Genomic DNA, 17,242 nt, shown 5'->3' with positions numbered 1-17,242 from the left:
ATTTGTGTGATTATTTACCATGGATACAAACTTTTTGAAGCAAAATAGGACAATGGCACAACATTCAAAAGAAATCCTGCACTCACTCTGTTACATGAGAGTCATTAGAAGCTGTGAGTCAACACACTTCTTTCACTTAACAGAAGACATCTTTCAGTATATTGGGTTTTTCTGGGTTTTTTACAATCAGTTCAGAAACTGGACATGTCACTACAGTATGCAGAAAAAAATGTGCAGGAAACACTTTAGGCTTTTAAAATTTTATTTACTATAGAATGAAGGAGCAAGATCCCATTTCTCAGTGAAAGGTAACCATAAAATAACAAATTAAGGCCTTGAAAGAGCCTCAAGCATTATTGTGCCTTCTCGTTCCCACTGAACTTTACAGGTATCTGGTCTAGAATTCTCCAAGTGAACAGCTACATCACAAGAAAATCAAGTATCCTTCGTCCTTTAGTCTCTCTACGTGTGTCTGTAACTGGTCAGGCTTTTTTTCCTGCCACAGTAGCAATTTTTAAGTTTTAATAATGAATGTTAGCTGATGGTGGGCAGCAGTGAAATGCAACAGAGCTGTGTTTCATACAGACATACCTTCATTTTGATTTGAATTTAAGTTATAAGTCTCAAAATAAGTAATCCAAATCAACTGATGAAGTAGTTCTTCAATATTCTCCAAATGCAGTCTGTTACTCACTTACTAGTTTCCTTTGGGAAAGCCACATGTTGTGATGGCTGTGGGAATGAATACTGCAGCTTCCAGAACAGTACACAAAGTTAACCTGATCACCTGGTTCTGAAACTCAACTCTCTTTCAGTCTGCTTTACACACAGCAGCTCATTTGCTCTGCTTTAATGACCTCAAGGTAAGCCCCTACCAGGGAATGCCTGGCGACCTGAATCAACCTCCTTTAGGTGAAGGCTTATTAATAGAGGAGTCCATTCCTGGGAGACCTGTCCTTTTCCGGGCTGCAGTCTCTATTTTCCGTACCAGGTCCACATCCCACCGATGGGTGACAAAACTAACCACAGCTCCACGCGCCTTGCTCCCAACCCGGCCAACTCTCCCTGCGCGGTGCAGGTAGTCCTGCAGGGTGTCTGGGAAGTCATAGTTGACCACTAGCTGCACATTGCTGGTGTCCAGCCCCCGTGAGGCAAGGTCAGTGCAGACAAGGACAGACACATCATCCTTCTGGAAAGAGGCAAAGATGCCAGCTCTAGCAGCTGCCGACATCTGTCCCTGCAGCCTCAGGTGCTTGATTTTGTGGTCGTCCATGATATAGCCCAGCCAGTTGACAGTACTGGCACTGTTGCAGAAGATGAGAACAGCCCCGCCAGATGATGGGCGCTCCTTGAGCAGCTGCAGCAGTTCGGGCAGCTTGTCCTGGCCTTTGAGGCGGACAAACTTCTGCTGGACGTGAGGCGGCAGGCAGTGCAGGCTCTGGGTGCCGAGGGTGACAAACCGGCCCACGTCAGTGAACTTCGCCAGCGTCTCGCTGAGCCCCACGGGGAACGTGGCTCCGACCACCACCACCTGCGTCCTCTCCTCGTCGGGACCGGCTGGCCCGGGAGCGCCGGCGGCAAGGGGCGCGTGTGCCAGGATCTCTTCCAGCAGCTCCGTGAAGGACTCGTCCATCAGCGAGTCCGCCTCGTCCAGCACCATCCAGCGCAGCCTCTCGAGGGCCAGGAAGCGCCGCCGCAGCGCCTCCCGCAGCGCGCCGGGGGTGCCCAGCAGTACGGCGGGGCCCGGCGGCGGCGCCCGCAGCTGCCTCCGCAGCCCGCCCGCGGCCCCGCCGCCCGTGAGGCCGCGCACCGCCAGCCCCGCGGGCGCGCACAGCGCCGCCGCCACCGCGCCCACCTGGGCCGCCAGCTCCCGCGACGGCAGCACCACCAGCCCGCGGGGCGCCGCCGGCCCCGCCGCCTCCGCCGCTGCCTCGGGGCGGCCGAGCAGGCGCTCCAGCAGCGGCAGCAGGTACGCCAGCGTCTTCCCGCTGCCCGTCTCGGCGGCGCACAGGGCGCTGCGGCCGCGGCGCAGCGCGGGGATGGCGAGGCGCTGCACGGCCGTGGGCCGGCCGATGGAGAGCCGCTCCAGGCCGGCCAGCAGCGCCGGCTGCAGCCCCAGCTCGGCGAAGGTCGGGCCCTGTCCCGCCTCAGCCGGCGGCGCCTGCAGGGCAGGAGCCGCCTCCTGCGAGGGCTCCAGCTGGAAGTAATCCCCGTACGCCTTCCGGTGCTTCCAGCCCGCCGACACCAGCGGCGGCTGCTCCCAGCGCCCCACCGTCTGCCAGCGGGGCTGGCTCAGCTCCGGCCGTCGGCTCCGCAGCAGCAGCTTCCCAGGACGCGGCGCCGCCGCCTCCCCCTCCCCGCGCCGCCGGCGCTGCACGCCCCGCTGCAGGCGCAGCCGCAGGGCCCAGGGGATGCGCACCACGGCCCCGAGGGGCTGCGGGCTCCCCGCCGCCGCTGTCCCGCTGCCCGCCGGCCGCCGCGGCAGCAGCAGCGGGAGGGCGAGCGCCGGCCCGGCGCGGCCCAGCGCCATCGCGGCTCTCACGTGGGGCGGCGGCGCTGCCCGATGACGCCTGAAAGAGGCGCTGGCCCCGGTTCTCCCCGCCTCGCGGAGCCGCTGCGGAGCCGCGCGAGGACGGTGAGTGTCGCGGGCGGTGCCGGTCTCTTCTTTCGCCTTTTTCCGCTGCCGGCTGAGAGTTGTCCCCGCGCCGCGATCGCGGGAGGAGACGCGGGCCTGAGGGGCTCTGGCAGGGACGGCCCGGGACCCCTCCCGCGGGGAAGGAGCCGGTGTGGCGCGGAGATCCCCCGGCGCCGCTCGGCTCCCTCACGGCTGGGCGAGCCCGACCCCCGCTGCCGGGCGAGCCCTGTCACACCTGGCGGGCACCCACCGCCCCTTTCTGGCAAAGGACACGTCTGTGTTTTCCGGTAGGAAATGACACTCCATGGCAGTCCTCCCGGGGTTTCTCTTTCAGGTGGTACAGCAACAGGAATGACGGTGAACACACCGCTGTCTTTTAGAGGAAAGAAGATCCTGGCTCCAATGGTGCGAGTGGGAACACTACCAATGCGTCTGCTTGCTCTGGACTATGGTGCCGATATCGTGTACTGTGAGGTATGGAGGATGAGCAGATGAGGTGGCTTTATCTGATAACATTATTATTAAGAAAAGTGCAAATGGAATTTTTTCACTGTATGACTTGTTCTTTTTACACATAATTTTCCATTAAAAATGAGGAAAGGAGAATCTCTATGTCTTAGGGCATTTCTCCAAGCAGTTCTCAAGTTACTGCAAATCCATATTTTAAGGCTGTTCAGCAACTTCAAGTAGTTTAAACAAAACACCATAACAATTTTTTCAAGTTGTACTTTTCTTTGCATTTGGGGTGGGGGGGTTAGTATTTTTCTTTTGTATTTTTTTTTTTTTTTAGTACAGTCAGAACTTTGAAGGAACTTTGTGGACTGACCTCATGTCTCATCTGGTTAGTTCTCCTGTGCCTCCATATATATTTTTACTCACAGCACTGCTGTCCTTGTTTCTTAACCACTTTTTTTAAAGCTGACTGAAATTGAGGTCTGGGGTCCTCAGCGCAAGAAATATGTGGACCCGTTAGAGTGGATCCAGAGGAGCCACAGTGATGATCAGAGTGCTGGAGCTCCTCTCCTACAACCACAGGCTGAGAGAGTTGTGATTGTTCTCCAGAGAAGAGAAGGCTCTGAGGAGACTTTGTTGAGCCCTTCCAGTACTTAAAGGGGACTTTTAAAAAGCGAGGGAGAGGAACTTTTTACAAGGACAGATAGTGATAGGACAAGGGGAAACGGTTTTAAACTAAAGAGAGGAGAGCTTTAGATTAGGTGTTATTAAGTAGTTCTTTAACCAGAGGGTGCTGAGGTACTGGAACAGGTTGCTCAGAGAAATTGGTCTCTCTAGATAATTATTTAATAAAATGGGCAACTGTTTAGAGCTGACTGGCTGAAACAATTCAACTCACTGAGATTTTTTTATCCTTTCTACTCAGGAGCTGATTGACATAAAGATGCTGCAGTGTAAGAGGGTTATAAATGGTAAGTATGGCATTTCTTTTGATAATACCTGTAAGCAGTCTCTTTTCTAGTTAAGAAAAAAAGTAATTGTCTCTACTGCAATCCAAACAAACTGAAAGTTTGAAACTATAGTGCAGCAGACAGGTCTAAGGTAGCACTTCAAAAGCTTACTGTAAGTCCCTAGACACAATTTAGTGAGATTATATGTACTACACTATAATTGATACATCACTATAATTGCTACAAAAATGCTTCAGAGAAATAGTTTCCAATCATGAGTCTTTTTAAATGTTAGCTGTTTGTGACATGATAGTATACACACCTTTTAGTCTACTGCAATAAGGAAGCAACACATGCAAAATCTCACTGTTTGTCGTTCATTTACTAACTTGAAGTCCATGGGCTGGACTTGGAATAACATGATTGTCCCTGCAAGTTCTTAAAAAGATGTCTTTGAGACCTGGCCCTGTCTGAGTGACGTTTGTAGTGTCCCTGCTGGGAAACAGAAGTTCACTACAAATCTCCTCTCTCCTCCTGCCCCTTCCCAAAAATAGTACCGTTCATTCTGGTGAGTCATCACTGGGCTTGTCTTGGTGGCGATGTCCAAGGAAAAGGCTGCAGGGTCATTAGGGAGCACTGTGGAAGGGAAACGGCAGTATGTCAGAAATGTACTGCAGGGACAGGTAGGGTGCCATTAGCTCTGCTGTTCATGGAAGACTTCAATAGCATTTCATTTATATATAAATTACATAGTCATATGGCTTTTAAAATTTTTACATCTCTATAGAATTTTCATCAGTTTTATCTGTTTCTCATTTGATACAGAAGTACTTGAAACAGTGGACTTCGTTGCACCTAATGAAAGAGTTGTTTTCAGAACTTGTGAAAGGGAGAGGCAACATGTAATCTTCCAAATGGTAAGAAACAAAGTACTCTTCTAACAACACAGATGTGGTATGCTGGTGACATGTTGATGTCAGTCTAAAGCAGCTCTCTGTATTCCAGACTGTCAATTTCTTGGTGTTTCAGGGGCAGGTAAAGCTTCACATGAAATGTGCTGCAGAATTTCTAAGCTATTGGTACAAATCAAGATGCTATTGTAAGCTCTCCTACATGTGTTTTCAGAAGAGGTGATTAACATGAACTCTGTGCTCTCTGACAACAGCTTGCTTTTTAATAGGTATCTCAGATATATTTCCGAACTTGTGGATGCCAGAAATAAATTGTGGTGATGTCTGATCACATGTTGAAGTTTTGCACTGTCCTGTAAACAGTCTCACTGGAAAGACTGAAAGAAATGGCATTGTTTAGTATAGATAAGAGAGGATTAATGTGTGCCTTAGCATTGCACAAATGGATTAAAGATTCCCTCTCTGCTGAAGAGAAAAAGACAGTAATTTGCTCTTAGAGACCACTCTGTGTAGGGCAAGAGACAATGGGCTTGGAGGAAGGGAGAAGCATGAATGGACTGCATTAGATATTGAGAAGACCTTTTTTGGTGGTAATGTAGCCCTGAAATAGGTTGCTTGTAGAGGCTGTAAAATTGTTATTAGTGGAGCTTCTTAAGAACATTAAAGTATCTGTTGCTGAGGGGCTAAGCACATTTGATATTGCTGTAGGTAAAGAGGGCAGACAGACCTCTGTGGATCCTTTTTTGTGACAGCTTTTATCATCCAGTGTCTGACTCCAATACATGCTTTAGGTGAATGTGTTAAGTATCCAGTGTGTCCCTGAGTGGGTCCCTGTCTGTACTAAATGTTCAGAACAAATACAGTTGTACACATGTGCAAGTAAGCACCTTTCTTTTTATTAATTCAATGATATTTTGTAATTATAAATCCTCTTCTTTTACCAACAGGGTTCAGCAGATGCTGAAAGAGCCCTGGCAGTAGCTAAGCTTGTGTAAGTCATCTGCTCTCACCCCCATCCCACCATGGATTTGTCTGGGGTTTTTTGTACAGAGGAATTATTGTAGAAGACAGTTTTTTATGATTAAGGGGATCAAGGTAGCTCTTGATAGAACCAGGAAAATTCAGCTGCATAAATTCTGTTCTGGGATTGATGGCTTTTTGCTAGTGCAAGTGTGTCCTTGATCTCTCCAGTATGAATTTTCCTGGGTATTGCACAGCTGCAAGACCAATACAACTGAAAATGTTTCTTACTGTTTGTGGTTTAAAGACTCCAATAATGCATTGTGCAGAAATGAAAAGTGGCTCTCAAAAAGGTGATTTAAAGGCTCCATTTAAATAGATGGAAATTTCAATAGGACTTGCTGTAGTGATTGTGGTGAATTTAGTGGTGGATGTGCTTTATATATGATTAAGTATATATAAGGTATTTAAGATGAGTATTTGCAGCTTCTGCACAGCACTGGTTATTGAAACCTGTGGACAGAGTGCTCTTCAGACCACCATTAAGATTTATATATTTAACTTAAATAAGTGAGAAGCTAAAAATTCTGAAGTTCAAATAAACTTTACCTTAAGCTCTCATTTAAGCCTTAAAGATGATGGAACAAATTACCTGGAAGGATATCTGGTTCTTGATTCTTGTTCTAATAGGCTAAAAAATAGTTTCATTTTTTCCTTCTCTTTCAGAGAGAGTGATGTGGCTGGTATTGATATCAACATGGGATGCCCAAAAGAATATTCTACTAAGGCAAGTGGATTTTGATTACTCTTAAATGAGCCTTTTCTGTCTTGAAGGTATGGAGTGTGGAATACTCACACTCCATTCAATACACTGAATGGTTTTCAAATTGAAGCAGTAAAATTTTGATCCAGAGAAAAATTGAACTTAATTTTTTGTAATAAGCAGAACACTCTAGAAAGTGTCACAGCCCTAATACAGTAAAATAACATAGGCTGTTAGATAATTAAATTCTTAAAGGCTAGGTAAAATGAAGTATTTTTTTAGGGTTTTTAATGTTTTTCTGAGGTCAATAATTTGTTGGGTGAGTAAAATAAGTTCTGCCTAGCCTTAATAAGAATTGAAATCACAATTTGTCGTCTGAGCAAATAGATGGCAAAAAACAGTCACAACTTAGTAATGCTGAATTCAATTATTTGTCAGTTTTAAATGGGAGGACAATGGATCAATTAAAACCTGATTTTAATTTTTTTTTGTAGTAAAGCACACGCAGCTCTAAATTAGTCCTGTATCTGTGGCTAAAACAGAGCATTCAAACTGGTTGTTAGGACTGTTAAGCCACTTGGTGTAGAGATAAAGGATCAATAAATCAGACTATGGTGCTCTGTTTTGATGTCAAATGCTCCACAGAACCATAATTAAGAACAAAACATCAAAATATCCATCTTATACTAGGGTGAAAGATCAAATGTTCAACTGCTGGTGAATGGTTATTCTCCCACAATAGTTCTGGGTCAAAAAAGTTTGTACAAAAAAGTTGTTGGCCTCTGCAGATGAAATAGTACGGGAAGAGTAGCCAAAATACTAAATTGTTCATAATTATGTTAAATGTTCATTATTTCTGTTCATTACAGGCACTTAATTTGTCTTAGTCTTTTTTTTTTATGTAGTGTATGGACAGAAACTACTGACATAAAAACCTCAAATGTAGTGTGTAATGTTAAAACAATAAATCTGTTGAGCTGTCACTTAATGAGGGGAAACTGCATGATTGTATTTGCTAAAAATAGCTTTTTGAAACCCTGTCTGCTCCATAAAGTAATGAGAGCAAACTGATGCTCTGAATTACTGCTTAATTATTCTTGTACAGGTCTAGGGAATGTAGCACCGAAGTGTTCACTAATGCTCCTGTATTTTAAATTTTGCCATTTTTTCCTTAATATAACATTATGCTTTTGTTGTGGTCTGCTTTTAGGCAAAATGGTTGAGTTGAAAAATATGTTTGCCTAGTGCATAAAAGCTTCTGTCTATTTTCCCAGGGAGGTATGGGAGCAGCGCTGCTGTCTGATCCTGACAAAATAGAGTCTGTAAGTATCACCTGGTGGGGTTTGAGTTGCATTGGAAAGAATTGTGCATTGCGCTCTACTGGCAGCAGGAACGAGTTGTATAGATGACAAATTTGTAATAGCTAGAGTGGAATACTCAGTTTAGGACACTGGAATCAAGGTTATAAATAAATATTCCTGATTTTGTTCTCCTTGCCATTGTGTGGACTGTAAAATTACTGCCTTCTTTTCAGTTTTAAAACTTTCAGTGTGGTGCTGTATTTGCAAGTTTTATGTGTCTATACATGTAATTTGAAATTATCAGAGTTCACTGGTCGACTCATATTAAAAGCAGTGTTGAAACTCCAGCAGCAGTTAATTGCTCTCTAAAAAATCCAGTTGAAAGCAACAAAGAAGTGGAAGTAAAAATGTCTTAGACTAGAGACAGGTTTGTGTATCTACTGGATAAAATTGTATATTCAGTTGCAGATTGCATGTGTCTGTCTAGCGTGTAAGACTCTTTATAGAGGAATAGTAAATAGTGTTACATTATTCTGTATTAATTTATTAATAAAATATAATAATTTTATTGATTTATTAATTTATCTTCAAGAGAGGAAGGAGGAGAGTTTTAGTAATGTCACTGTTGTGATCAGGTTTTTGTCTTTTTTTCTTTTTCCAGATATTGACCACCCTTGTTAAAGGAATTTGTAAACCAGTTACCTGCAAAATCCGCATTTTGCCCTCAGTAAGAACGTAAATCATTGTGCCGAAGTGTTCAGCTGTTATTTCTCTGATTTACTGTCAGTTAGAATATGTGGTCTTCTGGTATGGTGCCATTGTAGGCCTCTTGCTGTGAAATAGCACTTGGATCTACAATTTCTGTTTGGGATGCTGTCCCGGCCTAAAGGGTTATCTGACCTGCAGGTGCACAGAGGCTGTGGTTGTGGGCTTGTCAGATTCCATGATATGCAAGGCTACAGAGGCTTTTATCCTCTAAATTTCTCAACTAAGCCATTTTTATGTCATAGAGGTACAAAAAGGTGTAGGACACCACCCCCTTGAGCAGTCAGTAGATGCTGTTAATTCCTGTTTTTCACATGGGGTTGCCAATAGATGATCGTTTTCTTTTCTTTCAGACTGATTTTTCTTCCAAACTGTTTTCCTGTTCTCGCATTTAGAATAGCCAGTGAAGTTACAGGGTCTGTCTTTTTCAGGATCTTTCTCCAGACTTTTTTTACAGCTGATGTAGCTTCCTTACTGCTTTTTTTTTTGCAGATCAATTCTCTACATACTCTTATACTTCCAAGAGATGATGGGCCTTCTCTTTTAAAGACTGATTATTTTGCAATTGGGTATTTAATTACCTGCCTAGATACTGTGATTGCATATGACCTAAGGAGGTATTTTAGTAGATGGATGAGCTGTTCCTGAGCCAGCTTTGTTCAAAAGTCATTTATGTGTTGGGATAAACAAATGGAGCTTGTGTGAAAAGAATCAGTAACCCAGTCTAAGATCATTTTCGTTCTGGTGTATTAAATCAGAGAACTGGTACCTTTCCTTTTTATTTTCTACAACAATCCTAGAGCCTCTTCCTTTTTGTTTCAAGCTGGTTTTGCATAATGTAATCCATCAGAACAGCAGGTGAGCTTCTGTTTCTGCGTCCCTGCCAGCTGGGACATGTTGCAGTTTTCAGACTGAATCTAGTATGTTTGGGATGAGCCACAGATATTCCTCCAGCTTTTGAAAGAAAAATTCACCTTCCCTTTTTTTCATTCTCCCTTTCCCTAAAGCTGCATGAGACAGGCTAATGCTGCAGTGTGTCAATTTTGTTTCTGCCTTTTAAGAGCATCTCACCTCTTTGAAGATATACTGGGCCTTTTGATTCACTGGGCATGTATGAATGTCCTTAGAATTTTTTAGATGCTGGTTAACATTTTCAAGACACATCTGAGAGGTATATTTATAGTTGTGTGATTGCATGTTATGTTGATTTCAGAAGGCATCCTCTTACTGGAAAGCATTTTAATTACAATTTACAGAGTAGTCATTAGAGAGGAGTTGCTAATCAAGTGTTCCAATCATTTTCAATTGACAGTCTGAAAACCTGTTGGAAAATATTCTCCTGCTCCAGAGTATTATGTTACCTGTTTTGAGAAAGTTTGTAGACTATAGTTTCAAGGAAGCATTGAAAATGGATCTTTATTTTTGCCATAGCATGTAGTTCTTTAATTGAAATATATATTAAATGATTATATGTGTTGGGCTTTATTGATGAAACACACGAATCACATGGTCACATGATAGTTTTGCTTTGAATTAAAATCATGTCAGTCTGTCTTATCCCTCAGGTTGAGGATACTGTGAATCTGGTGAAGAGAATAGAAAAAACTGGCATTGCTGCCATTGCAGTCCATGGAAGGTAAATTGATTTTAGGCAAAAAAGATTTTTTTTAGTCTGTTGATGAATGGAGCACAGTATATGACTGATATCAGTATCCTCTATACTCTAAATGTCATATGTGGTTCTGATGTCAACTGTTAACTGAATTGCTGTTCTAGAAAATCAAGCCAGTATTTAGGGAATGGAACTGCTTGCTGCTCTTTTCCTAAATATTTGTCCTCAAAGACCAAGTAGAACTAAAATTATCTTGCATACTTTATACCTGAAAAATTAAATATATAAAATAAATAAGCTGAAGCAAGTATATCCCAATAATCCTTCTGTCATGTCTGCTGTGATTTAGAGACCTATAAATTCCACAGGAAATCTTTGGTCTTGTCTTTTTTTTTCTTTTTTTCTTGTTTGTTGGAAAGGAAGAAGGAGGAGAGGCCTCAGCACCCTGTCCACTGTGATGTGATCAAGGCCATATCTGAAGCAGTCTCCATTCCAGTAATAGCAAAGTAAGTTGGACTAATTAGCTCATTATGATCAGATGCCTGTACCTAACTTAAGATTTGCAAGTGCAGGAAGAAGAACCACAATTAGTTACATTTGTGTTGTTAATTTTTAGTGGAGGATCTCATGACTTCATCAAAGAATATGCAGACATTGAGACCTTCCAGAAAGCAACAGCTGCCTCATCAGTCATGATTGCTCGTGCTGCCATGTGGAACCCCTCTATCTTCAGAAAAGAGGGGTTTTGCCCCTTGAAGGATGTCATGCAAGATTACATCAAATATGTATGGTTTATTTAAGATCTTACTTGTAATTAACATGATTTAAAGTTGTTAATCCAAATTTTACTGAAGCATCTTAACTCCATTTCAAAGGCTTGGTTCTGGGGATATTTTAACATAGTGACGGTGACATGAGTCTTGCAATCAACCACCGCTTCCTCTGATTTTGTTCAGAAAAAAAATACTCAGAAATCAGAATTCAGAAGACATGCTTTTTAGGCCTAGTTTCTTGGGAACATTTATGAGGCTTACAAGGCTTTCTAAAAATGTCAAGAAATTTAAAAATATGTAGTCCAACTCTTTTGAAGTCACAGTTGTACAAATTGAACAGAATATTATGTACAGTATACAGTATTGAATATACAATATTGAACAGAAAAGTGAGAGAATATTAAATTCTCTGTTGCTCCTAGATTCATTTTTAGCCATTAATTACTTTTCACAAATAATGTCAAGAAGTATTCACAGCAGGGAAGCAAAGGGAATGATTTGCCAATAAAGTAATGCAGTACTGTAGTCCTGTAGCTCCATTAGCCAAGTCATCTAACATACAAAGTTTTATCCATTATTCAAAAGAGAACATTTTAGTGATGTAATAGGAAATTAGTCAGAAATCTGTAACTTTGATCATGTCATCAGTTCAAAATTTTTTTGTTTTAATTTGAGCTTGCTATTAACCAGTTACTTACTAAAATACCAGTGCATTGCTAGTCAGTGATGTAAACTGGTCAACTCTTTCTTCAGAAGTATGAGTCAGTTGAACTTTAGTTCATGAAGTCATGCCAAAATAATCAGATTATAGTCACATTCATGGGTAGTGTTGAATATGTTATTGAGGAAACCACTGTGGTTTGCCTTTCAAAAATGATTTTGAAAGTCATCAAGAGACCATACACAGTATGTAAGAAATATTTGTTTGGTGTGTTTTTAAATTGTCTCTTTCCATCAGGCAGTGAGATATGATAATCACTACACCAACACTAAATACTGTCTGTGTCAGATGTTAAGAGAACAGCTGGAAACTACTCAGGGTAAGAAGCTGCATGCTGCACAGTCCACACAGGAGCTCTGGTAAGCATGGACTTCAGAAAAGGTATTGTACTCTGCCAAGCTGGCACACCACTTCTCTGTCTAGCACTGCCTGGCATTTCACAACATCACAAGTTGCAAAAACCCCAGAAACAACCCCAAAAAAATCCAGATAAGGAGATGTGAAATAACATAGTAACCTTTTCCAGGTTTCCTTCACGCTCAGATGATAAATCTTGAACCCTAACACTCTCTATATTCAGCACACTAATTTGAGTGGTGCTTCACTGAGTGACAGGCATTTGTTTGCATGAAGTGATTAAGAAAAATTTCAGCTTGTCTGAAATTTTATGGAACTTGTCTTCTTCCAAGGATATTTATTTGATTTACCTCTCTCTCTTGCATGTGGGGTTTTTAATGTTACTGGAATATTTGCAACATATTTGTTTTAAAATGAACACTTACAAACTCAAAACCATGTATCAGGGTTGTGTGGTTGCATGGTACTTAAATGTATTTTTTTGTTCTGCTTTTCATACCTGAAATATCCTGATGACGGCAATCTTCTAAGGAAATATAGTAGTTTTAAAAAATCTTGTCATCCCACACATCTGAAACAGACTGGATGAAATTTCTCAGTGGGAGAGACAGAAATGGAAGAAGGAAAAATTTAAGAGAAACCATAAAATAGGCAGGTGATTAAAGAGTTTGCACGGAATTAGGGGAATTCAGGTTTGGACCCATCCCAAACGGAACAAAATAAAGTTCTGAGCTTGTATGTGTCATATCCATGTTGTGTGTTATAATTGTCCTCCTGGTGGAAGGGAGGGGAAGAGTCTCCTTGTTTTTATAAAAAGTCTGAAACTGTTTGATATCTAATATGTATAAAAATGGATAGAAATGTTGAAAGTGTGAAATACTTTGCAAAATAATTTAATGGTTTCTAGCAAACCCTAATCAGCATTCTGTTCATGTTCAAAATGAATGGAAATGCCTGCAATCCCTTTGCCAGTTTATTGCCTTTTACCAGTTTGGGCTTGCTATAAATACTTCTGTCCATGATTATTACATTACATTACAGGACAATGAAGGGAATTTGTATTGCATATATAAAGGCAGCTAGGCTTCATTATTCTTAAAGGAGCAGTGGAATCCATGAAAAACATTTAAACTTTGCAAGTTACTTTTCACTTTGGCAATTTAAAGAAATTAACACATTTTAGTATAGTATCAGACTATCTATTTTGATTATAGATTTCAAGTTTAAGAAAAAAGATATAGTATAGATTGAAACTAAAACAGTCTTTTGCAACTTCAGTTAAGTCTTAGCCAAAAGGATGGTGGTGTTTTCTGCTGCATGAACAGTAAAGCATAATATGTAAATAAATATTGTAAAGTAAGAGTTTTACACAGGTAATTAGAGGTGTCACAGTTCATACATGTAAACACTGGATACAGATCTAGTGTAAAACTTTGGGGCTTGTGTGCTATGCCTGACAGTTCTTTAGGGGCTTCCAAAATCGAATTTTCTCAGTTTTTGTACCTGTGATGCAATACCAACATTAAAATGGGCTAAAGCAATGTGTGTGCAGGAGAGGGGGACAGACAGTGCCATTTGAAAATTTATGAAACTGCTTTCTGCCAGCAAACTTGGTCTTTTAACCCCTGTTCTGAACAACCTGTTTCATGTCCAGATAACTGAGGAACATTCAGTTTTTTAAAAGGCACCAGTTTATCTTCAGATAAAAATGGTGCATAATTCTGCTGTCTCCTGGTGGTGAGAACAGGTTACAGCCATTTGAGCTTCAACCTCAGTGCTGAATGCAGAATGGCCTGCTGCTCTTTCCACAAAACATTTACATAGCAGTACCTAATGAATTGCCTTCCCTTAGAAGCGTAAGTTAGTATTGTTCAGCTTCATTGCTTTTTTGCTTGGAACGTTGGAGATGGCTTAGTGGGCAGAATTCATTTTGTCATTGAACAGCCCCATATCAACCAGCATCCTCATAACAGAAAGTGAAAGTTTATTTTATGCTGCAGGTTTAATTGCCATTATCATCTGCAGAAAACCAATAGTCTCAGTTCTTCAAAGTAGATCCAGCCTGCCATGGATCTGAAATTTAAAAGGATCTGAGGTTTTTGCCTTCGACTAAAATCCTGGTTGCAGCAACTCATTATCTGTGCTTGTGAATAATACTCTGAAGTCAGAAAATCTGAGATTTTGAGGGGTTTGGATGCTATAGTGTTCATTGCTTATAGTATTTTTAATTACTATAATTAGAAGAAGAATCTATTTCCTACTTTTGGTTCTTATTGCCTTTGTGGAACTGATGCACTCTGAGATGTTCGTTTGCTGACTCATCCAGCTGCAAGTTATTAAATGAGCTAATACTTTGAACATTGCAGTACCTGTATTTCTGACTGATTCTGCCTGGACTTCCAAGCTACAAATTGCATATGTAGTGCTGGAAATCAGAACGTTCTTTTTCTACTTGTAGCTCAACAATGTCTGGTTAGAATTGAAAGAGAAACAATATGTCACTGTGCAGAATATAGCCACGCTTCCAGTTCATTCTCTGTCCTCTTAACATATACCATAAACGCAACTGATTTCTCTACTTACTTTCTCTGTCATAATGTGATACAAAAATTTATAAACTGATCTTTAATACAAAGGAATTCTGTTTGAATAGTGAAGTCTTTGAAATGGGTGACTTCTATGAAGAAACAACAGCTATTTTTGAAGCAAAGAAAACGTCTTTAGAAAGCAAGACACAAGATGAAGATGACCAAATGGAAGATCCAGATGTAATAAAAATGGCTGTTAGATTTGACAAGTAAGCATGCAAATCAAGTTTTTCACTATCTTGCGTCTCTGAATAATAAATGTGAGGTTGACAGTGTCCTAGTAATTTTTTGAAAATGATTTGCAAAACAGCACTTACTGAGTGAATTCCTATGAAGCAGTATCTCTTCTCTAGCTGTATTACTACAGGATGTAAATGTTTGGGAAGAATTAATAGAAAGCTTTAGATTTTATTTTAGATGTTTTGTCACATCTATTACTTAAGTTATCTAATGAGGAAGAAGCATCTTTTTTTATAATTTGAGCTGTAAAATTAAACCTCAAATAACTGGTAGAAGTAATGCAATAAGCAGCACTGTCTGTCTTAAAATAGAACTTTGTGCACAGTTGTTGACCACAATTTTTTCTGTCTAGGCGAGAATATCCACCACAGATCACTCCAAAAATGTATCTTCTGGAATGGTGTAGGAAAGAAAAGCATCCTCAGCCTGTTTATGAAACTGTGAGTTGATGAAAAACCCTTTCAAACCTCTTCCTCTGCCTTGTACATGAAATTAAGTATTTTAGGACTCAAGGTAGTGAGAAATTATGCTTCCCAGTCTGGTGTAGCTCTTTCAGAAAGCAGCTGCAGAAATGGTAATACATATAGGGATGAAAAATAGCAGCTTATTTTATTAGAAAATAAAAAATTAGAAGTCAGACCTTCAGTCTGCTTTGGTTCATGTGTGAAAGAAGTTGCTGTAACTTCTTGGTCATTATATAGGAGCCCATGACTTACTTTGTTTTACTACTTCTGTGAAGTAAAGAATTAAGTCTCAGAATGTTTTCTCTCTTGTTGCACACTGTTAACACATAGGAACTGCATGGGACAGGAGCACCTGTTTGGTTAGATGGGGACATTATTTGTTTATTTGTTATTTTTGTAAAGCAAAATTATTTGCAGCTTGGACAATTTCTTATTTTTTTAATGTTAAGTATGTACAGTTAAATTTGTGGTGTGAATTAGAGTAACTTTAAAGTTATGTTACTTGTTATTCTTGTCTTTATACCTATGAAGGAATGTTGATGATGTTGTTTCTTCTGTAAATTACTGGTTTTTGACAGCCCCTTCCCTTCTAATGCTTTTTTTTCTACAGGTTCAAAGACCACTGGATAGATTATTCTGTTCAGTAGTGACAGTAGCTGAGCAAAAATACCGATCAACTCTGTGGTAAGCCATCCTTAATGTTTTTTTCAGCTGGATTTTTGTTTCTGAAATGTTGCTTAAAAATTTGCATTAAAAGGGTACTCCAGTTTATTCCAGTTGACTTTGATAAAGGTCAGCTAAAAGCTACCTCCTAAAGCTACCTCTAGGAGGGAGAAAGGATTAAAATTTTCTGAAAATTGAATGTAACAAGAGGAAGTTAGCACTGGCATAATCAAGTAAACAGTTACAGATTTTAATTCCCTTTGCATTAGTCCACAAGTTGTATTGGAAGGGGAGCAAATAGGTGACCCAGTTCCATTGTGTGTGATGAGTTCAGAAAGATGCCAGGGGAGGCAGAGGGGAATGTTGGAGGAGGTTGTGTCTTCAGCCACTACAGCAGATCCATTCCACTGAGAAGTCAGGACTAAGTGTGTATATCCAGTGAAGCAGAGGACAGTGCAGTGAGTTCTTAGAGATCACAGTTAATTAGCAGCTACATCCAGGGCTGCTCTAAAGTTTCACGGTGGTATTTTATACAATCATCCATTAATACCGGAGTTGACTTGAGGCATTTGCACCTAAGTTGATCTTGATTTAACTGCAAAGCTAGAGCTCAGCATTGAACATTTTAAGCAGGACAAGTGCACACATCTGCTTTGCAGCCTTCCTGTTCAACACTTTAGGAAGTTATATGATATGAAATTTTGAGAAGAAAGTGCTTTCAAATACTGACTTTCACAAATGTGTGATGTGCAGTCTCTCTCAAAAATGACAGAATTTTTATTATTATGGAGCACTTCCTGCTTTTGTCAGCATCAAGGAACTTGTACACCTGCCAGAGAGTATACTTAAGCCTGAGCCTCTTTCAAGAAAAGTGATCCTTCATAACTCAGTTTTGTTTAGTGATCAGATTTGTAAAAGTTACCTTTCTGAGGATTGTGACCACTTGGGCCAAGCACACATTGACTTTGTACCTTTGAAATGAAGAGTGTTTGAGAGACAAGACCTGATAGAGACAGATTTTCTAGGAATATTGCATCAAGAGTGATGCATCAACACTTGACACCTAGCAAGATTGAAATAATTTCT

At 40.9% G+C, this 17,242-nt stretch overlaps 2 protein-coding genes across 2 annotated transcripts in view; one reads left to right on the top strand and one right to left on the bottom strand.

Annotated features, from left to right (window-relative positions):
- Positions 1-244: 244 nt before the first annotated feature.
- Positions 245-2,941, bottom strand: DDX28 (DEAD-box helicase 28). The gene is given in 5 exon segments (XM_010396720.2): positions 245-2,767; positions 2,769-2,825; positions 2,827-2,879; positions 2,882-2,909; positions 2,912-2,941. Coding segments are annotated over 5 exon segments (2,037 nt in total). The 3' UTR covers positions 245-898.
- Positions 2,553-17,242, top strand: part of DUS2 (dihydrouridine synthase 2) — a 35,331-nt gene continuing 20,641 nt past the window's right edge. Inside the window, exons 1-15 of the mRNA XM_039558333.1 lie at positions 2,553-2,635; positions 2,970-3,109; positions 4,014-4,059; positions 4,864-4,955; positions 5,897-5,940; positions 6,636-6,696; positions 7,947-7,994; positions 8,635-8,700; positions 10,304-10,374; positions 10,770-10,856; positions 10,967-11,135; positions 12,082-12,203; positions 14,855-14,998; positions 15,382-15,469; positions 16,104-16,177. Coding sequence (XP_039414267.1) covers positions 2,987-3,109; positions 4,014-4,059; positions 4,864-4,955; positions 5,897-5,940; positions 6,636-6,696; positions 7,947-7,994; positions 8,635-8,700; positions 10,304-10,374; positions 10,770-10,856; positions 10,967-11,135; positions 12,082-12,203; positions 14,855-14,998; positions 15,382-15,469; positions 16,104-16,177 — 1,235 coding nt within the window. The 5' untranslated portion in view covers positions 2,553-2,635; positions 2,970-2,986. The remainder of the gene's footprint in view (positions 2,636-2,969; positions 3,110-4,013; positions 4,060-4,863; positions 4,956-5,896; positions 5,941-6,635; positions 6,697-7,946; positions 7,995-8,634; positions 8,701-10,303; positions 10,375-10,769; positions 10,857-10,966; positions 11,136-12,081; positions 12,204-14,854; positions 14,999-15,381; positions 15,470-16,103; positions 16,178-17,242) is intronic.

The sequence above is a fragment of the Corvus cornix genome, chromosome 11 (assembly GCF_000738735.6).
Source record: "Corvus cornix cornix isolate S_Up_H32 chromosome 11, ASM73873v5, whole genome shotgun sequence".
NCBI classification, from domain to species: Eukaryota; Metazoa; Chordata; class Aves; order Passeriformes; family Corvidae; genus Corvus; species Corvus cornix.
The sequence above is the reverse complement of the archived record's forward strand: the minus strand, read 5'-3'. Positions and strand labels throughout refer to the sequence as shown.